Source organism: Chelonia mydas, chromosome 8 (genome assembly GCF_015237465.2).
Source record: "Chelonia mydas isolate rCheMyd1 chromosome 8, rCheMyd1.pri.v2, whole genome shotgun sequence".
Taxonomy (NCBI): domain Eukaryota; kingdom Metazoa; phylum Chordata; order Testudines; family Cheloniidae; genus Chelonia; species Chelonia mydas.
Window position 1 is genome coordinate 97,704,279 of NC_057854.1, and position 27,121 is coordinate 97,731,399.

Here is a 27,121-nt window from a genome sequence, read left to right on the forward strand (position 1 = left end):
TAATTAGTAATGGAGCAGCTGAGCTAAAAACAGGCTGATAGATCTGTATAAAGAGAGTGCTGCTTAGAAGGGAGTGGGAGAGAAAGGGAGTTTCTCTCTAGAGAAGCCCTGTGGCTGGAAGAACTCACAGGGAGTGCTATAGGCCTCTGAGAGGAAAAGCCCTGAATGAGAGCTTAGAGGTGATAATAAGGGTAGATCTACACAGAAAAAAAAAAAAAAAAGCTTGCAGCAGCCAGGGCTGGAGGCTGGATTCTGAGACCCTCCAGCCTGAGCCCAAATGTCCACACGGCTATTTTTAACCCTGCAGCATGGTCCCAAGTCAGTTGACCCAGGCTCTGAGACTTGCTGTGGTGGGTTTTCTTTCGCGGTGCAGACGTACCCTAAGATCCCCAATAGCATTGTCAGGGGAGCAATGAGGGGGCACACAGAACTCCTGGCATGGAAGAGAGAATGGGGGACAAGAGTATGGGGGAAGGGGAACATGGGCGCACATAGCTGTAATATGAGGGAGGGAGTGGGGGTGTTGCAGAGAGCCCCTGAAATTGGTGGGGGGTAGCATACCCGAAGCTTGGGGGGGTGGGAATGGAGGAATGCAATTTGCCACTGGTAACTGCAATGTTCTGGGGCTATAGAAGCAACAATGTATGTGGCCTTCTAGTTTCAATTATGCAAATATGAATTGTCACTTTACTATGTGTTTGGAGTTATCGTGCTCTTGTGTACGTAGAAGGCTTTTGGTGGGTGCCCTAGCTAAAAAACAAGAATTGGTAAGATCCCAGTACTATAGAAACTGGGGGGCTGTGAGGGGGGGGGGGGTTAGAGAAAATAATTGATATTCTAAAAGTGACACTCAACGTTAGAAAGGAAGATTTCAATAAAATGAAAGTTTAGTCAAAAAGCCCTAAAGTTAAAAAATAAAGGAAGAAAAATTTTTAGTGGTGTTTTTTATGAAAACCAAAATAAATAAATAATAATAGTGTCTCAGAAGGCATGTGTCTCACTGAACAAAAAGAGAATCTGCAGGGTGTTAGTCTATAGGCCTGTTTGTTAGCCTGAGATAGAATTTTGGGTTTGATTTTTGATACTCTTATACCCTTATTAATATCTGTGAACAAAGAACAAAGGTGCTGTGTGTTGCATTTCCCACAACCAGATCAGGCTTTTAGTACAATGAGAAAAGATAAGGAATAGAGCTAAAAGTGTTGCTGGGTATAATGGGAGTGTAATGTATGAGCACACACTTGAAGACTGCCTCGCCTCCTATCTTGAGCCAAGGTCAAACAACCGGCCAGGAGGGGGAAGGGGATGTGGGGGAGGCATAAGAAACACTAAAAGGCCAAAGAAATGCCTGCCCCTGACTGAAGTACAACCTCGCTCCTTACCCCTCCCATGGGGTACAAAAGAGATGGTCCCAAAGCCCCACATCCAAGACCCTCCAAAATGGAACATGACCATAAATTGGAAGGGTGAGACCAAGAGCGTGCACTACAGGTATAATTATGCCTGCTAAGGAAACTGAGAAACTGGGGGAAAGGCTCTGTGGCATTAGAGCTATGGATATGTTTGTTTGAAACTAACCCCAATAAACATTGCATTGCCTGCACTTTGGATTTCTGGTCTTCTGCTTTCTGCCTTCATGACAAGAACCGGGGGAAGAGGTGAAGGGAAAGTCCCTAACACAAGGCAAAGAGCCAACCAGTATGGGTAACTGAAAACATTTCTGAGGGTATTCAAATCAAACAGAAATCCTTCAAAATTTGGAAAGCTGATTCTAGTGAAGCCAATAAACAGGAACATAAATTCCACCAGGCAATGGAAATCAGAGGGGCCAAAAATGGATTTTGAGGTGCAAATAGCTAAATGTGTTTTAAAACAGAACACCCAAGAAATTCCTGAAGTAATGAGAAACAGGAGGCTTATGAAAGAATTGGTGGGTCTGCTGGATCACCAGGGGATAAAGGGAGCAATCAAGGGAGATGAAGACATTGCTGAGAAGCTACATGATTTCTTTGCATCCTTCTTCACCACAGAGGATGTTGGGGAGATATCTACCCTAGACCTGCTCTTTTCTGTAAATAAAGATGAGGTACTATCAGAGACTGAGATGTCAGAAGAGGTGATGGATGAATTTAAAAGCAGCTAGTCACGAGGCCCAGATGACATACATCCAAGAGTTCTGAAGGAACTTTGGTATGAAATGGCTAAGTGCTAACAAAAATATGTACTTTCTCTTTAAAAACAGCAACTGTTTCAGAGGATTGGAGGGTACCAGATGTTCTATCTATATTTTAAAAAGGCTCTAAGGGTGCTCTGGGAAATTACAGACCAGTAGGATTAAATGGTCGATATTCATTATGGTAAAAGGTTAATAACTAGGTGCCTCAAGGTTCTGTACTAGCTCACATGTTTAATATATTTATTAATGGTGTAGAGAATGAGATGAGAACTAAGGTAGAAAATGACACATAATTATTTAGGTTATTCAGGACCGGACAAGACTGTGAGGAACTTCAAACACCTAAACAAGCTGTACAAATGGACAACACTATGGTAATGTTCAATGTCGATAAATGCAAAGTAATGCACACTGGAGGGAAATATTTAAACGATTCATACACCTTAAAGGGTTTTAAAATAAAGTAAATTCTTCAGGAGAAGACTCTGACATCATTGTAAACAATTCAGGGACAACGTCTGATCAATGTGCAGCTGTGTTTGAAAAAAAGCTAAGAGGTTTGGCTGCATAAGGAATGAGATCAAGATTAATGCTAAAATTATATCTAGAATCGTTAATTAATGGTGACAAATGTTTTGAAAGGCATGTTAAACTTCATGCTGCAGAGACGAGGATGAAACCTAATGTGGGGGTCTACTGCAGGATTCTAAATCTTCTTCTGAAGCTTCTGGTACTGGCCACTGTGAGAGAAAGGTATTGGACTAGTTGGACGTAGGGTCTGATCCATTATGGCAGTTCTTGTATTCCTATATTTTCCTGTGCATTTATATTTTCTAATTTCAAAAATATTTTGATACTTATCAGCAATAAAAGTAAGGTGAAAACCAGCCTTGCAATCCAAATTACCCTTGGATTCCTCATGGACTGCTCAGTCTAAACCAAGTAAGGACTGGAAAAAAACATCCTCAGATCCACTTTCCTCCTTGTTTCTACAGTAGTTAGCTGAATCTTGTATCAAATTTATGTGGTATGTTAGAAATCTCCACTATGGTAGTATTTGTGTGTGTGTGTGTTTGTGTGTGTGTGTGTGAACTCATCAACATCTAACATAAATATAGAATTCAGACATTACCAAAATCCTGCTGCAACTCTGGGCTCTTGTGAGACTTATAAATTATTCTTGCATGAAAGAGAAGTCATCTGAGAATAACCTAAATGAAGTTCATATGGATTTTAAAAAATTATTCTTGTGGAAGAGAGGGGTGTGGGAATAGATGAACAGATGGGAAAGGGAGATGGGGAAAGTGAGGAAAAGGCTAATTAGGTAATTGAGGCTCAGAGGCTATTAGAGCTGACCCAGTGGTCTACTGGCAGTGTAGTATAGGGAGTGGAGTTTGGGATTCAGGGTGGTCCCTCATTCTCAGGCCTGCATGCACTAAGTACACTGTAGAGGTAGGGTGCTCCATATGTTCCACCTCACCCTGGCAAAACATTCTCCAGCCAGCACAGAAGCATAATCAGCCTTCCTCTGCAGATAAGTTGTGTCAGGTTATTCTGGGGCACAGGAGGGAATAAAGGAAGAAAATTGTGTGTATGTGGGGGAAAGGCGGGGTGTGTATAAAATGCTACCAAGATAATAGTAAACTGTTGGTGAAGAGATGTCATGGGATAGATAGAAATATCTTGGGCATTCTCAGAATCAGAGTAGCCTCAGCACTGGCTACTCTTTCGACCTCGGCACTGACAGTGATCTTGGCACCGACTGCTGCTCTGGCGTTGACAGCATTTTTGGCACTGACAATGACCTCGGCACCCACAGTGGCACAGACAACAGCCCTGTCCCCTTCATCGGCTCAGGCATCTGGTTCGGCACCGGCTCCACCGGCGGCACCATCAGTGTCTCTGGTGCCCATACCTATGCTGAGGTCGGCATTGACAGCCCCGGTGCTGTCGGACACTCCATTGGCACCAACGTTCCCCCGAGAGTCGCGGGACCCCTTGGGAGCTGATGGCAGGGAGCAGCTGCTGCTTATAGGGGCTTCCTCCTTGTTGTCTCCGGAAAAGGCATTGGCAGGCCCAACGATACCCCCAGCGGTTGAGGACAACAGGGTGCTACAACAGTCACTGCAAAGGGCTGTGAAGGGTCTAGACATTAAGGAGGAGGTGGTCGAGGAGGCTGATCCTGTGGTGGATATCCTTGCCCCCTCAGGTCCTTCTCATGTTGCCCTACCATTTATTAAGACTATTGTGGATACCACCAAGACCCTGTGGCAGACCCCAGCTTCTTTGCCACCCACTGTCAAGCATAATGAGAGGCGTTATTTTGTGCCCTCCAAGGGGTACGAACATTTGTACTCCCACCCACTTCCCGACTCTCTTGTCGTGGACACTGCTAATTAGCGTGAATGGCAGGGTTTCCAGGGGCCCTCCCCTAAAAACAGGGAGGCTAAGCGATTCGACCTTGTCGGGAGAAAGGTCTATTCTACAGGGGGTCTGCAGTTCCATATTTCGAACCAGCAGGCCATCGTCAGCAGGTACTTGTATACCACTTGTGCAGCAATGGCCAAATTTACGGAGTTCCTCCTGTCAGACTCCCGAACCGAGTTCTTGGCCTTGACGAAGGAGGGGAAGCTAGTCTCCCAGGCTTCCCTCCAGGCCACGTTGGACAGTGCTGATGCTGCCACTAGGGTCATAGCTATTGTGGTGGCCATGAGAAGGAGCTCCTGGTTCCAAGTCTCCGGGCTCCCTTATGAGGTCCAACAGACCATTCAGGACCTCCCATTTGCGGGTATGACTCTTTTCTCTGAAAAGGCAGACAAGAGGCTGCATAACCTGAAAGACTCACGAGCCACCCTCAGGTCTTTGGGCCTGCACACTCCCGCCACACAGCAGAGACACTTTCAACCACAACCTCCTCCGAGATTCCATCAGCAGAACCGACAGGACAGTTCTCGGAGGAGGAACAGCAGTGGCAGGAAAAGACAACACCCATCCTCAGGCCAGGACTCTGGCCAACCCAAACCACTTTCTGGCCCCAAACCAGCCTTTTGAAGGTGCAGTCGAGGATGGCACGCCTTATCTTTTCCTCCCGACTGTCCCCTTTCTACCGTGCATGGTCTCGTGTCACTTCAGACCGCTGGATGCTCCACACGGTAGAGAGGGGATACTCCACCCTCCTTTCCTGTCCCACTTCAGGGACCCGTCTCATGAGCAGCTCCTTATCCAGGAGGTGCAGTCACTCCTATCACTAGGGGCAGTGGAGGAGGTTTCTCAGGAGCAAAGGGGCGAGGGCTTTTATTTTCGGTATTTCCTAATACCAAAAGCCAAAGGCTGCCTGAGGCCTATCTTGGACCTGTGAGAACTCAACAAGTTTGTGAAGAAACTCAGGTTCCGCATGGTCTCTTTGGCCTCCATCATCCCCTCACTGGATTCAGCAGACTGGTATGCCACCCTCGACTTGAAGGAAGCATATTTTCATATCGCAATCACTCAGCCCCACAGGAAGTACCTCAGGTTTGTGGTCAACAGTGCCCACTACCAATTTACTGTCTTCCCATTCGGCCTGTCAGCAGCACCTCGAATCTTCACAAAGTACACGGCAGTCATCGCTGCACCAGGTGATGGTGTTTCTGTACCTCAACGACTGGCTGATCAGGGGCTGCTCCAGGTTCCACCTCGAAGCTCAGGTCAGATTAATCAAAGCCACCTTCAACTACCTGGGTCTCCTTCTAAATGAAGCAAAATTGACTCTGTCCCCTGTCCAGAGGATAGAGTTCATAGGGGCAGCATTGGACTGGACCCAAGCCAGGGCATACCTGCTGGAAGCAAGGTTTCAGGCCCTGACGGATGTCTTTTGAGGCCTCAGACTGTTTCCCACCACCATAGCAAGAAACTGCCTAAAGCTTCTTGGACACATGGCTGTCTGTACCTAGGTGGTGCAACATGCCAGACTCAGGCTTCGACCTCTTCAGTTGTGGCTCAAATCAGTGTATCACCCATCCTGGGACAGCTTGGACAGGATCGTGACCCTGCCTCACCTGGTCCTCAACTCCCTCCTGTGGTGGCTTGACCCTCAGGAGGTTTGTTCAGGGGTCTCCTTCACCATTCCGCAGCCATCTCTGTTGCTAGTGATAGATGCATCAGACTTGGACTGGGGAGCATATCTGGCAGACCGCAGGACGCAAGGCTTCTGGTCTCAGGCAGACCTGGGTCTCCACATCAATGTCAGAGAGCTCAGAGCAGTGCGCCTATCATGCCAGACCTTCCAGGCATACTTAACGGGACCATGTGTATCAGTCATGATGGACAATACAACAGCAATGTTCGATATCAACAAACAGGAGGGTGTACGCTCCTCTTCCGTGTGCCAGGAAGCCCTCATGCTGTGGGACTTCAATGTAGAACATTCAATACACCTGCAAGCGTTGTACCTCCCCAGGGTACAGAACCAGCTGGCAGACAACCTCAGCAGGTCATTTCACAGCAATGAGTGGTCCCTTTGCCCAGACGTCGCAATTTCAATCTTCCAGATGTGGGGCTTTCCCCAGATAGACCTATTTGCCACATGACACAACAGGGAGTGCCTGCAGTTCTGCTCCTTCCAAAATCACAGTCCAGGCTCCAGCACGGATGCGTTTCTCCTCCATTGGGGAGGTTCTCTCCTATATGCCTTTCCATCCATACCGCTCGTTCACAAGGTGCTGCTCAAGATCCAGAGAGAACAAGCTCAGGTCATATTCATAGCACCAGCCTGGCCCCATTAGCACTGGTGCACATCTCTCCTAGATATGTCCGTGGAAGCCCCGATCACCCTGCCACCCTTCCTGGACCTTCTGACACATAAGATCACGGTCATCTTCAACCTCCGAACCTCAAGTCGCTTCACCTCACGGTGTGGAAACTCCATGGTTGAACACGATGGAGCTTTCCTGTTCAGACCAGATTACACAGGTCCTCCTTGGCAGCAGAAAACCCTCTACGAGAGCCACATATCTTGCCAAGTGGAAGAGGTTTTCAATCTGTTCGGTGCAGCACCATTCGTCCCCTATGCTTTCCTCAGTGCCGCTTATTCTGAACTACTTCCTCCATCTGAAGCAGCAGGGGCTTTTGTTGTCATCAATAAGAGTGCAGTTAGCTGCCACCATGGCCTTCTACCTGGGCTTGGAGGGCTGCTCTGTGTTTGCTAACCCCATGGTTAGCCGGTTCTTAAAAGGGCTCGACAGGCTGTACCCTAATGTCCATCAGCCAGTCCCTGCCTGGGACCTCAACCTGGTCCTTTGTAGGCTCATGGGACACCCCTTTGAACCATTGGTGACATGCTCCTTACCTCTTTTACAAGGTGGCGTTCCTGGTAGTGATAACCTCGGCCAGGAGGGTGTCTGATCTCAGGGCCCTAACATCAGAACCTCCCGACACTGTATTCTTTTAGGAAAAGGTTCAGCTCAGGGCTCACCCGGCTTTTCTCCCGAAGGTTGTGTTGCAGTTTCACGTCAACCAGGACATCTTTCTCCTGGTATTCTACCCTAAGCCTCATTCCAGAGGCAGGGAGCAGAGACTCCACTCTCTGGCTGTCCCCAGGGCGCTGGCCTTTTACATCAAGAGAACAAAACTGTTCAGAATATCGGTCCAGTTATTCATGTCAGTGGCAGACAGAATGAAAGGACTGCCTGTGTCGTCACAATGCATTTCGTCATGGATCGTGTCCTGTATTCCTGAGTGCTATAACCTGGTGGGGGTTTCTGCACCTCCAACCATTGTGAGCTTCACCAGGGCATAGGCTTCATCAACAGCGCTCCTGGCTCAGGTTCCTACTCAGGAAATCTGTAGAGTGGTGACGTGGTCCTCTATCCATGCTTTCACCTTGCACTATGTGATTATCCAGCAGGCCAGAGATGATGAGGCCTTCGGATGAGCAGTGCTCCAATCAGTGGAAGACTCTGACCCCTTCTCCTGAACTTGGGCTTGTGAGTCTTCTGGTTGGCATTGACATGAACAATCACTTGAAGAAGAAAAAATGGTTACTCATCTTCTCGCAGCTGTTGTTTTTCGAGATGTGTTGTTTATGTCCATTCCAATACCCACCCTCCAACCCCTCTGTCGGAGTAGCTGGCAAGAAGGAACTGAGGGTGTGGCGGGTCAGCAGGGCTCTATATTGAGTACCATGAAGGCGTGACTCCAGGGAGCGCCAGGATTGACCCAACGAATGCTGCTATGGGAGAAATCTTCCGGCAACTGTGCACGTGCATGCACACACGTCTGATTGGAATGGACACGAACAACACATCTCAAAGAACAACAGTTATGAGAAGGCGAGTAACCGGTTTTTTTCGCTTGTACAAAGACTGCTGAGCTGGGTGTTTCACTCATCCAAGCATCTGTCTGTAGCTAGCTAGCACATACAAAACTGGTTAAATTTATCTTGGTGAATGGTGGCTAGATGTGGCAGCAGGAGGGATTAAGAATACAGAGAGGTAACAAACATATGGAGTAATTTTTTGTGTTTGCATTTTTGCCAGCAATATTAAGTAGCAAGTGATTAATTCTGCTTTACATCTCCTAAACCTGATCTGCTATTAGAGAGTGGAGTACTGCACACTGCTTCATTATACTTTCTGCACAGCATGCCCTTTCCTTAGCATTTCACATCCTTCTCCTCAGTGATGTCTCCAACCAGATCCCTCTAACTGGACTTGGAGTAGTTACATTATTTGTATTTCCATAGTGCCTAGAATCCCTCGTCATAGACAAGGATTCCATTGAGGTAGGTGCTGTACAAACACAGGGTCCTTATTGTCATTTTCCACTGATTCCCCTCACCAGTGAATTTTCCTGTTTTGAAACTCTGAGTTTTTCAAAAGTGGTTTCCTACAGTTTTCCTGAAAAATGTGCCTACGCACGTGTTTGCAGTGCAAACCAGACAGTTGCATGCACAGAGTTTGTGGGTACAATTTACGTGACCACTTTAGAAAATCTGACCCTAGTATTAAGTTATCAAGCTTTCCAAACTACATAAATTTACTCCTGGAATGTGTTTCCTGACCTTTCTATGGTGGAGTCTGTCTAGGGGACCAGTCCTTCTCCTGCTGATTTAAATGGAGCAGGATAGGGCCTCATAAGAAGCCTTCCCTGCCCAAAGGTTTCATTTCAACTGGTGAAATATTTACAGTTTTCCAGATTCATTACAAGCATTTTAAATGAAGGAATCTTCCAAAAATCAAATTAATCTTTTCTCTCTTCATTGTATATTGTAATAAATCTGAAAAAAATATTCCTTTTCCCTCTTTCTCTTGAAGTTGTAAAGAATACAGACCGCCAACAAGCAATCTTTGCAAAGTTCATTTAATTATTTCAATTACCAAGCACTCTTCATAGAGTTCATTTAATTATTTCAATTAACGCATTAACCCTTGGAAGCTGTGTGCTTTGTGATATACTGAGACTGTAGACTTTCCAATCTTAAGAAACCCATTGATGTACATGAAACTTTGATTTTCCTACTCAGTGAGACAAAACCAGATACTTGTAGAGGTAGAAGACCGTAAGTTGCGCAGCTGGGTTGTTAAAGATGAGAAATATATTTAGTGGCCATTCTAATTAATGTTAGCAAGTACAAAAGCAAGACTGTTATTTCTCAGTGTCTGTAACTGCCTGAGTCAGCTGTGCCAAAGCACATTCTGCTTTCTGCAAAGAGCACTGAACTCCACTTGTAATACCCCTATTGCTCCATGAATCAAATGTAGAGTTCTGTGCAGTGAGAATCCTAGGAATTTATGCTGTCGCCCTTAAGTTTAGAATTCTGAAGATGGCAGCTCTAGTTGACAACAGTAATAAGTGAAGAGAAAAACAATGCTTCAGACTAAAAGAAAAATTGAACCGTAAGAACCTCCATTTGACAGGGCTGACTCACAAAAGGAAAGAAAAGTTTTTAGTGGATGACGAACTTGCTCAGATTTTCTTCAACATTGTCGAACTCTTTAATTAATAGGTAGGAGTCAAGTTGTCAGATTTAGATTTGGATGTCTAAAATTTGAGGGATGCTCAGATCTGGAGTTGGGGATTGATCCATTGAAAGGCTGAAGTCATTTGCAAAATTAAGGTCTGGATCTGGGTTTGGACTTCAAACACTACAAAAGTTCGTAGGTATTTGGCTTTAAGGTTTTGATTCCGGCCCATCTCTTGCAATGGCCTAAAAGAACCTGTAGTTCAGTGATTTAGTAAACTTACATCTCTGTTGCTCCAAACTGATGGCAGCTGAAAATGATCACCGCACTGTGTCATCACTGCTACCACTACTTTGCAATCACACTCAATCGCTTCTCTGAAAGCAATAGTACTTAATTTTTTCCGTTCATTAGTCTCTTACAGCACCTATCATTTTTTGTTTTTCCTCCAAAGATCATCATCATTTCTTCGATGTCTACTGACGGCGATAGATTTGGCCAATCCTGAAGATGGTGGGAATTGTTTAATTTGCGTGTGAATGCCATATTAAAAATAGGCCAAATACAGTTTAGGTTGCCCTTTAATGCCATTGGGAGTTTTTCCTGGGTAAAGACTTCCAGAGTTAGTCTCATGTTAGGAAAAACCTCAAAAGTAATTATTATTATTTATTGTTTGTATTGTGATTGCACCTATGAGCCCCATCATGGACCAGGAGCCCATTTGTGCTCTGGGTGCTACACAAACACGGAACAAAAGGATGCTCCAAGCCCCAAAGAGTTTACTCCCAACAGCCCTGATAATATAAACACTGTATAAAGGTAAAAGAGATAACACAGGGAAAATAATAAAGTTTGTCTTTAAGGATCAAATTGTGGCCCATGACATAAATTGTTCCAGAACAGAAGCGCATATAGGATGAAACTTTCAAAGCTGCCATGGAATTTAGCTACTTGCTTCCCATCATAAGAGATGGGGTGAATTCCTGGCCTCCCCCCCTGAAATCAATGGAATTGTTGCCACCCAATCCCCTTGATGATTTTGAAAATCTCATCATGGTGTACTCCACAAACTCAGTGTTTATATGTGTCTGTATTCTGGAGAACAATGTGTCAATCACACCCCATCCTTACCTAGAGTAGCGAAGGGGTACAAGGATTAGAGGTAGTGGTTTGCTAGGACAGGAAGTGAATGCACCCAAAAACTTGGGCCCTTGAGCATTGCCTTGGAATACCCTTCTCTAGCTGCAGCACTTCTCCTAGGCTTATGAGGAGAGTCAGAAGTGGAGTGGGAAGCTTTCTGTCTGCACTCCCCTATCACCTGGATGATTTTGGTATGTAACTGTGCAGACTAGGCAGCCCAAATTTGTTTCAAAACAGGTAAAATATTTAACTATGTTTCTGTAATACATTTCTAGAAACAAACTGAAAATAAGTTGCCTGGAAGATGCTATGTGCTGCAGCTGTGCTTAGGATTTGTGGGGTTTTCCTTTAAATAACCATTCTGAAGTGATGAGATTCAGGCACTTGTGTATCAATTAGCAGGGCACATTTATGGGTATTCGCTGCCTGGAAATGCAGAATGACAAATAAAAGTATCAAGGTTCTTCCATAACTTTGCTGTCCTAGTGCTAACCATGAAATGACTGCATTGTGACCTATAGTATACGAAGTCGGTGCATTTCTGCAGATCCATGATAAGATATTTTTCTCTACTCAGAAATGCAGTTAAACTCTGCATTCTGAATCTGTCCATGCCAGGCCCTGGATGCATTAGTATTCCACTGGCAGCTGCCTGTAGGTAGGAATATTGTTTTTGTCCATAACCAGAGGGAACAATCAGACTAAGCCATTCCCTGACTATAAACCAGCCAGAGTAATTGGGTTTAATTTTAATTTTTGTAATAGCTTTAAATTAATAGGAGCAGCTGCTGCCACAGTGTGTGGGTGTCCTTTTCCAGAAGGCATAGAACAAAAAAGGGAAAGAGTAAACAATAGTGTGTCTAGGACACAAAGGTTAATTCAAGAACTGAGCAATGTCTTTTCATTATCAAAAACTCAGTTGGTGATATCTAGCACTGTGTCTCTTTTCTTTTTCTTTTTTTCTTTCTTTCTTTTTTTCTTTTCTTTTTAAATTCCAAGATAAGATCTGAATCTGATTAGGCTCCTGTATGTAAAGATGTGTTGTTGGTATCTAAACACTAACTTTCTCTCTCCATATGACTCACAAATAGATTAACAGTGACAAAGTGGTGGGAGAGATAAGAATAGATTAGCAGTGACAGGAGTACTATTATAATTATTTTTGGAAGATAGTGCCCAAACTCTTAATTCAAACCATTTCTGCCCTGAGAGGGTGAATTTAAACCTAGGAATTGAGGATGGTTTCGACTGCTGTGTCAGACACCAGATAGTGAAATGTCAATACCAGATGTCCTAGACATCGAGATTAGCCATAATAGCCAAATGCAGCCATAAAACGGTGTGTCAAAGTGGATAATAAAACAGATGCTTAGCTTCTATAATGAAGGGGAAAGGGAATGAAATATCAAAAAGTGTATTTCATACATTAACAAAAGTTATCTTTAACTTGCTTCAAAGTACAAAATTATTGAACCGTTCGTCATTTAAAAATTAACTATCAGCAGATGAATTTCAATTAGCATTACCCTTTCTGGAATTCTGAATTTCCCCCTGTTGGTCCCATTTTACATGCAATATTATTGCATAAAGTAAGGTCTGCCCTTTGTTATTTCCCCCTCTGCTAATTTGGAAACAAATAAAGTTCAACAGCTCAGCAACATACCGTTTAAACTTGCATTACGGTTTGAGAACTGGGAGCTAGAATACATTTACCCACTGCCACATCATCTGCTTGATTTGAGAGCAAATGAGGGATGTCCTATAGCACTCCAGAGTAAGAGTGAGTGAGAGAAATATGTTAAGATACTCGATGAACCTATTAGGTGAGGGTACTTTATGCAGACGGCTGGTGGCAATTTTTCCCCCAATGGTACTTCAAAAAAAAATTGAAAAGTATTTTTGTGTCCTTCACATATGTGGCCTTAAAAATCATTTCCACTTTGTTAGGATCAGATCATCAGCAGTAAGTAAAGGTCTTAGAAAACCACTAATACTGAAGGAAACCCTCAAAACCATCTGTGTTCAAGAACCACAGCAATAAGAGGGGCAAATAATTTTTATTTCAACTCTAAAGAACTGCATCACTGTCTCTCTATTGTATTTATCCAAGAGCATCTCGATTCCTTTTTTGTTCTCTTTGTAGCTCCTGAGTTTTGCTGATCATACTCCTTAACTGCAAGCACGTGCAAAATGAGAGGGTTTTGTTCTCCATTTCTTATTAGCAATGAAAGGCCAAAATTGATGCTCTGCAGTAGTCTAGCTTCTCAGAAAGGACACATTACCATTGCTATGTGTGTAAATCATATTATGTTTTCCCTCACCATGATCCTGGTTTAGCTGAGATCTGCTATGAGCATTAGATGAGACCTGTTTATAATATTATATAATTGAATTAGTTGGAGTCTGCAGGACCACAGTGTGCTGTTGCCAAACATGACTGGTAAATTAGTTGCATTAAATTACAAGAACATGTTACAACTAGAGAATCTGACTGTCTAGATGCAGGCAGAAAACCTGTATTCAATACCCAGAGAGGGTGTGAAGAGAGACATTGAACAGCATCTGTCCATATAATGGGTCTTTGCTCATATCTCTGAAGTACTTCACAACACAAATGTGAAATAAGAGAATCATATTGAATTTGGATGGTTGTGAAAGACATCTGACACGATTAGATATTGGCATCCATTATCCCTTAAATTGATTAAGGCATTGACATAGTCATGTAAGCACCTCCACTACAGTGAGTCATTATACTGTATTTGCATTTTTAATATGCCCAGCACCATAGTAATTGGGTGCCATAACCATTTAGACTGGGATTTCCAAAGGATACAGTAATTCTAGTCTAAACTCCCATCCCTCTCTCTTTCTAAATCAGGACCAGGTGGCTGTTTCAGAAGAGAGAATTTCTGGGGTCATTCTACAACCTCACAAAACAAGAGGTTTTTGTTTCTCAAAAACTGATTTTTCCTGATACTCGCACTATATTTCTATATATCGCCTCACCATTAAACTGGATTGCAATACAGAAACTTCCCTCTGTTCAAGGTTTGTCTTGTCAAGACACTGTTGCACTAAATATGCCTAAACCCCGACCTGAAGAGAGACAGCCTCCAGGCACAGACTCATTCTGTATAATCCATCTAGAATGTGTTCAAATAATGTCCTGGAAAGGTTTGCCATCCAGTTACCAACCTCTGAGCCATTAAGGTTCCCAGCTCATTCACTTAATTAGTTCGACCTAGAATATGAATTCCAAGTAGTTTACTGTAAGGTTTGAATTTATCAAGATTCTTATGTCCACACATATGTATGTGTTTTGTTTTTTAGGCAAAGGCTGCCAACTAAAAATGTATATTACTATCGCTGCCCAGACCACAGAAAGAACTATGTCATGTCATTTGCTTTCTGCTTTGACCGAGAGGATGACATTTACCAATTTGCCTACTGCTACCCGTACACGTATACTCGGCTCCGACACTATCTCGACAACTTACAAAGGAGGAACATGGACTACTTTTACAGAGAATTGCTGGGACTCAGTGTGGTAAGTAATAAGCATGTTTACCAACTAGCATGCTTCATTATGGATGTCTGCCCTTAGATGCTTATACAGTGTAATTCACTATCCCGGCTGAAGTACATATGCACATATTTGTTTTACTGCTATCTATGACACACGAGGCAGCTTGGTTGCGTGGTGAAATATAGGCAAATGCTAATTTAATTTCACATAAAATATCTCTTCTGCAACATGTAGTGCAATGCTAAGATTACCATGTAGGACCAGTTCACCTCCAGAGATATTAAATGGGAAAACTGAAACAGCTTTACAAGGGAAATTTGATTCTTGGCATCCTCTGTCTTGTATTTCTGTGAGATTTCTTTTGAATGGGGTTATAGCCTTTACTACCATATGCAAACCATTTTTTTTAAAAAAGAAAAGTGGGTAGATAGCTTAACCTTAAAAATGGTTGAATATTTTGGTGGCCATGTGAAATGGATTTAGCTGTCTTAGTCCCACCCCTAATGTCCACCTCAAAAATAAAATGCCACCACAGTTGGTTCTCACTGACACACACGTCAAAGAATAAAATGAGGCCTGGAGACTAAGCCTATTCTTTCTCCCCAGTAGATGGTCCTTCCTGGTCAGGCTTGAATCAGAGCATTGTGGGAAAAGCTTGAACTTTTATTCACCTTGATGTAATTTTTCTGTGAATGAAAGTATTGCCAAACCCAGACATTCCAGAATCCTGACTCAGGGCTGGTCTATACTACCATAGTAAATTGATCTAGCTTACGCAACTTCAGTTACGTGAATAACATAACTGAAGTCGACGTAGTTAGATCCACTTACCTTGGTGGCTACACTGTGCTGTGTTGACAGAAGAGCATCTCTTGTCGATTTCCCTTACGCTTCTCAGGGAGGTGGAGTACACAAATCGATGGGAGGGTGCTCTCCCATCAATTTAGCATGTCTTCACCAGCCCCGCTAAATCGATACTCGCTGCATCTATTGCAGCAGTGCCAATCTACCGGTAAGTGTGGACAAGCCCTCAGGCCCCAAAATCATAACATTGGCTTAAAAATCATGAGTGTTTTTAAAAATCATAAATGCTGGTTCTTTTTTATTTGCCTTGGTTTCTGAGCCTTTAGGATGCACTTGCTTCACAGTTTCAAGCTTTTCTCCACAACCATAAAGGCTAGAAACGTTTTTTTTCTTTTTGTATTTTTATGAGAGCTGAAATGTTTATGCAATCTCCAGCAGCTGGAGTTTTATAGAAAAAAATCTACAAAATATCATGAGATTTGTAACAAAATTGTGAGCGTTAGAAACACTGGGATAAATAGAGGACTTCATTCACTAGGCCTGTCTGGTTCCCTTTACTAGCACTCAATTTATATAAAAATGAAATAAAATAGGAAATTTTAAGAAAAGAATTAACAAAGAGGACCCCCCCTTTCAAACCTTTTTATTGGTGAAGCAAAGTTCTTAATTAAGAGAAGCCCAGTACACATCCCTGGTTGACATTAATCATCCCAATTAGGAGGCCCAACAATTACATGGGGAAAATAGATGAAAAGAAAACACAAAATCCATAGCGGGTTGGAAGTAGGAAACTTAATAATTTTGATTTTCTTGGGGTTTAACGATTAATCTCAGAGGACACAACTGTCATTAATTGTAACGTAAAACTGCTTTTTGTTAACTTTCACTTTCTGTGAAAATAGAGAATAAAACGGTCACATTTGCATGTTCATCAAAACCAGATTGACTGATTAAAACATTGAGATATGTGGGATTTGTCTTTTATCTGCATTTTGACAGACAGATGTAGTCTTTAAATCTTGTTAACACTGCGTTACCTGTCGCCACTAAATATTATTTTTCATATTTCAGAAAATTAAACATGCCATTCAAAATATGGCATGGAATTTTTCTGTGTATAACTCCAGATTTTATATCTAAATGTACACACATAGTTTTTTTTCCAGAACTTGATATAATAACATTTTGCAGCTCACCAGGACAATATGTATAAAAAGCTTTTTAATCCAGCTCATGATGTTATCTTTGTACGAAACATTGCAATCGTAACGGATTTCTGGCTTTTCTCTATATAAGAACATCCTAGAACAGCTTGGATACTTAATGGTTTTGCAGGGCTTGAATAGGCAATTTCTGTAAGTTCAGTTAAATATTTAATGTAGTGTTTTGTTGCTTAGCATATGACTTTAAAACAGGATTCTCTGGGGGGGCCCTGTACAGGCTGCATCAAAACAGAAGTTGACTGTACTTGAGAGGATCAAATGCCATACGGGATGGTTTTAGAAATTAAGGGTGAGATCCTCAACCCCACTCTGCCACTTTTATACTACTCTGGCCCTTTCATATGTCATAAAGGGGTCCTAAAAGTGCTAGTTCCAGCTGTGGGGTTGGTTGCAGCAATACTGCTGAGCTTCTGAGCAGCACTGCAACCCTGTGGCCCATGGGGCTGCTTAGGGAGGCTGCTGTAATTTAGACAGGCCCCCAGGGCTGTCTATTTTCTGTTGCGGGGTCTCTCCAGCCTTGGACTGGGAGGGCACAAAGGTGATTTGGAGCTACCTTAGTTAGCTCCCCTAGCCTATGAGTTCTGTACTGTGCCTTGAAGAGGTGCTGAACAGAACTTCACCACGGATCTTTTTTGTAGGATAATAGTGAAATTCAAGTCTCAAGAAGCCATATTTAGGTTATTGTTTCTAAAGCCTTTTTGAGCCACTCATTTTGCCGCACTTAATGTTTTCAAAGTAATCTAAATTCATATTTTCCTCTATGAAAAGATATTCTGCCTCAGTAAACTCCTTAAATACTTTCAAAAATTCTATGAAACTTGAAAGTGAAACATCAATATGGGACATTTAACTGTCATTAGATCACAGAATGGCAAAAAGGAACAGAGCCAGAAGGCGACAATTCCTATTGCTAATGTGAATGGATAACTTAGTGGTTCTGTTCTGACCTTTAATATTTATGTGCTTTACTTCAGAGAGCTATCAAACATTCTAGATGTGCCAAATGATCTTGAAAATAGTCTATCCTACAAGCTTGGTATCATGGTGTCCTGGGTACCATTTATCCTGCTATTTTCATTCCGACCTCACTGGCTTCGGATAAGTTTAGACTGTATACATACTATCCAAACAGATAACAAATGTAAAAGTTGAAAGATTTTTTTTAGAATGTGCCTTTATTTATATTGCATAGTAAATGTTTGTCATACTGGAATATATTGTACAACATTGAACATAATACAATGAAAGATTATTTCTATATGTGTGTGAAAATATAAACACATAAGTACACACACAAACAATGTATATAGATGTACTAGTATATTGTATGATGTTTGTATAGCTCTAGGTATGTCTCATCGTACATAATATTTCACAGTGGCCAGCTTTAAAGTGGATAACGTTCAAAGTTGGTAATCTCAACTATCTGCATATAGTGCGAGATTCTTGGCTTTTCAGTACACCCATACCCCCACCAAACATTGCCCTGATCACTCACTCTTAATTAAATGAACTCAGTCAGCTTGGCTCAGCTCGTATGGTCCACTTTACAAATCACCACTCACTTGGCAGTATTTTCATTATTCACTCCAAAGCGAGCCAAGATTAATTGGACACAGACACTTCCTCTCACCCCATTAGGCAGTAGTGCTTCCAAATTATACTTGAGGTGTATTGTGACTGCACATACAAACCGCAAGCCTCAAAGGAACTTGCTCAGTACACAGAGACTGGAATATGGAATTGTGTTAAATTAAATATTAAACATACATATTTTAAAACAAGAAGGCAATATGTCTGATGTAGAGCTGTGTAAGTGAGCCACCACCTCTTAAAAGAGACATGAGATGCAGACTAAAATAGACCAGAATGTGGAGGCTGGGGGCTTGATTTTGATCCACCACTGGTTTGGTGTTGGTCTCTTCTTTTCACTGGAGTTACTTCTGAGTTACCCTAGTGTAAATGAGATCAGAATCAGGCCCTGGACTTGTGAAACTACTTACCAGATGTTACATTGCTGGCTCACTGATCAAATATCCTTTGTTCACTGTACAAATGGCTGGGTACACCAGTAAAAATAGCTAATGAGTTGTATGGATAGCCACTCGCCCATTTTAACTGATCAGTTATGACTGGTTTAAGGCATGAAGCAAAGAAAATAGTCAATTTTTCAAAGGTTAAATTTTCCATTTCTATCTTCAGTGTTAGGTTATGCAATAACAGTCCTCTATAATAAAGCTATACTCTTCTTATTTGAAAAAATGGAAGTTACAGGCCTCTCTGTGTGATGATGCATCATACTTTGCAAATGATATTGGTGTCAGATTTTGTAGTTTCCAATGTATCTAACTGCAACTAGGTTAAAATGTCTCCTAAATGCGATTTGTGACAGTTTACTCAGGGTGAAAATATCCATAGAAACAACAGTAAAGAAAACTAAGCCCAACTTACTCGTTTTTCTAGGAAGTAAGGGTGTTCCTACATATGTGTTAGGGGCACATTCACTTTATTCCTCTGTAGATGTGTTTACTCACACATAAATAGCAGCTCGTGCTGCTATTTCCCTCGCATTGATAATATAAACGGCATTCCAAAACCAAATGCCAACTTTAAACTCTGCTATAGATATTTTCTCTGCCAGATTGGATACCAGCATGAGCAGAGTTGGACCTGAAAATGACAAATATCAGAAACAATATTTTCTTGCTTTTCTTTAATAGACTTATACTGTAAATATATATTTTTAGTTTAGTAGGTTTCCAGGTGATTTTGTGCATTACTAGAGGAAAACAATATTGAGCTATATTATGTCATCGGTTTTTAGGAAGACTTCCCAACAGGGGTACTTGAACAATTTTTATAGTGGGGGTGCTGAGAGCCATTGAACCAAACTGTAGACCCTGTATAAAGGAAACCACTTCAAGCCAGAGGGTACTCCAGTACCCCTAGTTCCAGCACCTATGCTTCCCAGTTTGAATTAGTGAGGAGTTCTGCTTTAAAATTTATAGCATGTTATGGTCCATTCTTATTGCCATCAAAATTCTCACCTGTCAGTGCAATGTTCTAATCTAATGGTTACAAATAATAAAACTTTGCACTGGATGCTTACAAGTTTGTTCTTTGTGGCATCACCCACAATGTGCTATGCTCTTTCCAGATGTACAAGAAGGCCCCTCCACTGAAGAGCTCACAAACTAAGGACTGACTGGTAGATGGAGGTCAGAGAAGCTTTTGTTGTATGGCAAACTGTATTGCCTTGGCAGTCTGCTTTTTGTGGTTCTGATAGACACAGTGATAAAGATTTCATAATGCAGAAATTGCATATTCATAATCAAAAGAAAGGGTTTTGGTTTAGGTCACCAGCAACATCTAGTTTTGTGAAAAAAGTAAACATAACTCTAAACATTGCTTTGTAATTAATATTGCCTGTGTCTGTCACATACATAAGCTCACAATTCTTAAGTGCTAGAAATAGCATTGGTTTATATAGGAAACTCACTCCCAGAGTATACTCCATTCTGAGAGGAACAGATCATAAATCAGAAAAAAGAATTAAAATATTCAGTCAACATTGCAGCTCACTTGTGACATCAACTCTTGTCCTACCAAAAAACATTAAAAAAAAAAAAAAGACTGTGGCTGGAACTTCAGAAGAGAGGAACTTTGAGCTTAATGACTCTGTTGGGATAAGAAAGCAGAATCAGCTGCAGATTGTTATGATCCATTTTATAGAAGGAAAACCTGCTTGAGGGAATAGTGATAAATGAACTGTGTGCTATGTTGTTTACTGTCAACCTATACAAGCCATTTTCATACAATCCTATTAAAATAAGCAGTCTGTGATGCTGTATCTACATTAGTGTGAAGATTGTTAACTACATCTTTCTGTCACTTAATATTTACATAACTGCGCTCAAGGACATAAGAACAGAATGAGATTTTTAAGGAATGTGTAACGCCAGCAAGCCAGTGCAATATCCTAGATTGAATTGATACTGCTTTCACTTTCATTTCCAGAAGCTTTGTTTTCCGTCTTTTGTAGCAGAGCATTAAACAATAATTACTCTGTTGACAGTGCTGTTGACCACAAAGGGTTGAAGGGGCCCTGTAATGCTATCTGGAGTGATTAGCTCCATTGCCCAGTAGCACTTTACTGCATCGACTCTGCTGGGATTTTGGCAGTGTTTGAATTGGTTCATGTTTGGCTCTCCTGGGTGGTGACTGTATAAAGCTAGTGCAAAGCTATATTTTTTATTTTATTTTATAATCTCTGATTACTGACCCAAAAGATGGTGATCCTGGCATACTTTAGCTGCAAGACTGTGGTTTGGGATTGAAGGCTTGTCTAAAAGATTAAAAGTCTGCTCGTACCAAAGGATTGGATATACTGCACACAGAGGGAGGTTATTCATTTATTTAGCTTTGTACTCACTGCATAAAAGAATGCCTATCTGATCCTCTGGGCACCTTTGACAAGCTGTTATCTGCAGAGTTCATATATAAAGAGCTAGGTCCTACAAGGTGCTGGGCATGCTGGACCTGATCCAGCAAAACATTGAACACATGCATAACTTTTAAGCATGTGAATGGTCCCATGGACATCAGTGGGGACTACTCATCTGCTAAAAGTAAAGTATATACTAAAGTGCTTTGCTAGATCAGGGCCACAGTACTCGCACCTTGAGGGCTCAACACAAAGAAATTCTGGCAATTACCAACTGATAGCACCACCACTGCGGCACCGTGAATATAGCAAAAACATAATAAATCCCACCTACCAAACTGCGACCAGAGTCCCCAACCAAACCCGTCTCCCAACACCCTGCAGGCTGAGGAGGAAAGTTACGCATTGCAAAGTGCCTTGAAGGAAAATGGATTTCGGCTGTCTGGACTATGTGTTGGATTCTGGGTTCCTTTTAAGACGTTAGTTTTGTTCTATAAAGCCTAAATGGCCACAGCACATTGCCTATCTAAAGCCATGTCTACACTACAAAATTATGTCGACCTAACTTCTGTCGGAATACAGCCACCTCAGTTCTTAAATCTCTTGGGTGTGCACACTTGGTTCCTTGTGTCAGCGGTATGCGTCCTCACCAGGAGTGCTTGTATTGTCAGCGTGGGGCTTTGTGGGATGGCTCCTGAAAGCCAGAAACAGTTGGTGTAAGCAACGCAGTATCTACACTGCCAATGCATCAACCTAATTAAATCAACAATGACTCTATGCCGCTCGGGGGGGTGGGGTTACTAAATCGGCATAGAAAGGCATGTTCGTTGGCAGGAGCCAAATTGAAGTGAAGACGCAAGGCAGCTTACGTCAACCTAACTTTGTAGTGTAGACCAGGCCTAAGAATTTGCTTCTTCCCATGGGATATTGCCCACAACTGAGGTTACCAGAGGCAATTGAAGTACAGACTTACTGCTATAGAAGAGAGGAGACGACAGGCAGAGCATTGACGGCGCATGACATCAGCTGTTTCTAACCAAACGTACTCCTTGCAGTGTGGGAGTAAATCAAATCTGCAACCAAGTAGAAGCAACTTAGTTTAATCTAACTGTCCAACAGCATAAAGAGAGTCACTGGAAGACATTTTGTGGATGTTGTGGTGGAAGGGAAGAACCATTTATTTGCCTCCCTAATAACCATGGTATAATTATGTTTTAAAATTCTTTGTCATACAAATCCGATTTGAGCTGAGTTTTCTTCCCCATATGCTCAAGTCATCTTCCCTCTTGCTTCAGCTGACACAGATCTTCGCAGAAGAAAACAAAGAGGATGGCTAGGGACCAGTTTTGAGGATGAAAGAGTTTTATAATATTCTACCAAACCACTGATAGAGTAGTCATTCAGAGCAACAATATTCTTCCTAACAGATCTGCTCTCGTTCCAACCCCTTCTGAGGGCAGATCATCAAAATAGGTCTCTCTTTTTGTTAGAAGAGGTGAGGCCCAACCTAAAATTTTAAGGAAGTAATGGTCAGTCCATGACAATATTTGATTTCAAGTTTCCCTACGTCCACTACTATCTTGAATACTAGAGTGTGTCCAGCTATGAGTTGAGCAGCCTCCCAGGATTTTCTCCTGGGGCTCATTCTACGGGCTTAAAAATAGCAGGACATTATGAGAAACTCGCTGGGTCTCAGAGCCCAAGATCCAGCCTCAGCATGAATGTCTGCACTTCTGTTTTTAGCCCATAATGCGAGCCCAAGTCAACTGACCCAGGCTCTGAGACTTGCTGCTGTGGGGTTTTTTTTTAGTTATTTGCAGTATAAATGTACCGACTATATTCTATTGACTGTAGTACGTCCCCGCTATGCCAATATTTCTTTGTCTTTTGCTATACTGTGTACCAAGCCAGAACCAACTTCACTGAAATGGGTCCTGAAGCATCACCCAGCCAGTTCTCAGGGATGTATGGAAAGCCAGGAACCTCATCTTTAAGCAAGTCATACATTGCTGTTACCTTATTGGCTACCAACCTTGCATTAACAAACAGGGAGATGAGAATTCCATATCCTCTGACACCTTTTCTTCCAAGAGAATGTTAGAGTTATGTGGGAATCCTTCTCCATAGCAGAGAATAAAGGAGAGTATTTTTCTTCAAAATTACAACTAATGAAAACTTAAACTGTAGGTCCAAAATGATGGCATCACAGTAGGATCCAATCTTTACATGCTTTACTAAATGCACTATTCAAAATTGGATTTTGTTCTTTAACACATCAATAATTTTCCAGCCTGCATTTAGTGGGGACTGCTTAGTGCTGAGAAATAAAGCCCTCGTAGGGGTGTATATGCATATATAAAATTATTGTTTTTACAACTTTGGAGAAATATTATAACCAGATAAATTTTAGGATTACAATGTATGTAAAGTGTGTATGTTGGGGGTGGGGGGAGCAAAAGAGGTAGATTCACACTAGTTAAATCACTCATAAACTTAACAAGTTGGCAAAATTGACTTTTGTTTCCCTCCAATTCTGCATTATTGGCTGTAAACTCATTCCTTTGGACTGTCTGCAGATTCTTGGGGAGTGGGGCGAGAAACAGAACAGTGTCATCAGATATAACTTAGGGATATAGAACTAGAACAGCAACTTTTACACTGAAAGGGGAGGTTCCCCGCTGTGGTGCCCTTGTCTCCTTTCTGTGGGGAAGTCTTCAGGGTTAGTGAGTCTCTGCTCAGGCAACGCCATATCCGTGGAGACCTCTATGCAGGATCTGGGAGAAGAAGAAAATCCTATCACAGGATGGATTTTGACACTCATCTGTGTGCATGAAGGGTTAGATTAGCACGCGGTATGAGTGCCCAGGATATGGGTGAGTGAGAACTTCAGAATTTCTCGCAGTGTTATTTCCCGAATGATCTGTGTGCTCAATGCAGTGCAAACATACAGGGGAACACAGGTTGCTTACATCTAAATGAGATGCAGGCAATACAGTTCAGACATATCTGGATTGAGGCCCATTCTGGAATATGTGAGCACTTTTAGAAATTTACTTTTCTGCTTTGTCACTGAAAGCCTTACTGAAAGAAATGTGTTTTAAGTAGAGATTTGAATGGAGAGGGACATCATTTGGCACACAAATGGCTGATGTCAGTATTTCTGAAAAAGCAATTTCTAGTGAAATGTATTTTATAGTTCAACATCATAGTAGTTAGCTAGAAAAGATCGATTCAGATCAAGTCAGTTTCCTGAAAATACAAAATATCGTACAAGTGATGTTATTGGGTCTAAATAATGAAAGCAAAACATTGCTTTTGGATTTTTTTAAATATAATAACATATAATAAACATTGGAGTTTACAAGTGTTACTTGTTTACAAGTGACAATAGCTACTTAACTGAAAAAAAAATGTAATGTGTCATTTAACTGCTTTTTTAGGAGAGGCTACTTAAAATAGGTCTTAAATGGAAAATCAGTCATAAGGCCGCATGGAAAGAGCTTCATTCCCCTTTTCACGTTTTCAAACAGCAGTTCAGCACCATACTGTGGCAGCAGAGAACAACCTGAGAAAAGCGAACATAGATTGAAAAGGTCTTGGTTACAATTTGACATTTTCAAAGAAAAAAGCAGCCCTAGGCCAAAAGTCAAAAGTTTGCACTAAAATATCTTAGACTTGTGAAAATCATTTTCAAGAGAAAAGTGTTTATTATCCCTGGTTGTTTTTTTTTTAATAATCTAAAAGTGTGTAACTTGCAAGAGAACATAACATAATGATAATCCTTGTTATTAAGACTCCTGTTTTCATAAATATGCACACAAGCAAAATAATTTTCATAAACAAGTTGTTCCTGTTTTTAAAATGATTTGTGTTTCCTATTCATTGCATCCTAATGTGGTACATACATGATTCTTTGTTTAGTTAAGTTTAAAGCAGAGTATTATTGCTGAGAATTCAATAGAATTTATTTACGTTTTTATGTAGTACATTTTTAGTATTACATAAATTCCTTTTCTTTTTGACTTCCTGAATCAAAGTGGATTATAATAATGCATTAATATACATCATGGCTACTTAAATCAGCTTTTTTATTTCATTAAGTAACATTTGCACGCAGTTAAGGATTTTTCAACTGAGATGGACAGAATTAAAATATTAATGAGTCTTGTTCATATTGATGTAAGCTGCACAGTTTTCCAGTGCAAAACCCCCTCAAACTTATAATTAAAGAAAAAAAACTCAAACATATAGAACTTTCATCTGACAGTCTTCTTTATAAACATCAGTAAAGTCTCATAACATTCTTTTGATGTAGGTAATATCATTATCCCCATTTTCCAGAGAGGGAAATTGATGCACAAAGCAGTTGGGTCACCCAGTAAGTGACTGAGACTTTGAGCCTGAGTCTATGATCTTTTCCGTACGGGTGGACCCTCGTATATGCCTGGAGTCTCACTGCAGGACTGGAGTCTTACAACCCCAACTCCTCATTCCCCTTCCTTATATTTAAGTATTGCAGCCACTGCAGCCTATTTGCCTTCCTTTATGAGGGAGCCAGCTAGTATTTTATCACATAATATTTCACTACATAATTTCAGTGCGCTGATTGTGGGAGGAAGATATAGGCTAAAATTTTCAAAAGGGCTCAGCACTCATAATTTAGCTCCTAGTTATGCACTGAAAGGAAATTGAGCTCTTTGGAAAATCTGGTCCCTGTTGTGTTGCTCAGCATTTGAAAATCTGGCCCACAGCGTTTAAGAAAATATTTAGAAATGGAATCTGCTTTTTTGCATAGTTCACATGATTTAAGATCTCAAGTCTCTTCCCCTTCACCCTATCCCGCATTTGAAGAGTGACCAGTAAGTTATTAGGTCTGATGGGAAATGTATAGGAACATCAGAAATGACTGATTAGGGGCATTTTAGACATTAACAACTGAAGACTGAAACAGAGGATGGAAGTACTCTTCTAATAAAGCAGGAGCCATGTTGGCACAGCAGAGAGATACGCCAAGCTGTCTGCCAGGAACAAGAATTGAAATGAATCCAGAATGTGAATATTTTGAAATCTCAAAGGTAATAATTGCAGCAAGAGTGGTGCTGGAAATCCCACGGGAAAATGGCAGAGATGGTAGTTTATAAGGGATTCTGTGACATAATGAAGAAAGATGTAGCCATAGGATTGAGATTAGTAATGTCACCACTAACAATGGGATCTTGAGGCAATAGCTAGTTTCACGTGGGTGATTTTTTTTAAAAAGTTTTTAAATTTCTAACTGTAATTAATATGAATGGTTTATTTACAGAGTATATGTATAAGTGAAAGTAAAGCAACATGAAAAACAGCCATTGTTTTGTTGGACAGGGTGTATGAAGTGCAGGGAATGTTGTGTGTAGCAACAGAGCAGCACACACAAAACTGGAGCATTGCCTGATGTTGGTCAAATATTCCTTGTTATTTGCTTCCAGGAAGAGATGAACTCCCTGTTTTTAGCCAGAGGGTTGAGGATTGTTCCCACACAGTTGGCCATATTGAGTCTGGTTTGAATAGTTCAGATGTTCAGATCAGACTCTATGGGAAGGTCTGACTGTCACCTCATGCTTTTCAATGGAGGGCTTATATCATAACCTGGCTATGGTGTTGATATGGGTATTTCACCATAGCCTTTGAGACCCATCTCCTCACACATGCTGAGACATATCTAGTGTCCCCTTCCAACTAGGGTGTCTGACAGTTAGCTGACAGCTATTACCATCTATTAGTGGGGGCTCTCAGTCGTCTGGTCACTCACCACATTCTCACTGTCTCTTGTGGCATGATGGTTTATTGGAGAGCTCCAGATACTGAAACTTCTGGGCCTTATAT

General features: G+C 41.5%; 1 protein-coding gene across 2 annotated transcripts in view; it reads left to right on the forward strand.

Annotated features, from left to right (window-relative positions):
• Positions 1 to 27,121, forward strand: part of LOC102939366 (AGBL carboxypeptidase 4) — a 1,380,179-nt gene that overhangs the window by 595,298 nt on the left and 757,760 nt on the right. For both annotated transcript variants that reach the window (XM_007062150.3, XM_043552774.1), the window contains exon 5: positions 14,590 to 14,806. In XM_007062150.3, coding sequence (XP_007062212.1) covers positions 14,590 to 14,806 — 217 coding nt within the window. The remainder of the gene's footprint in view (positions 1 to 14,589; positions 14,807 to 27,121) is intronic.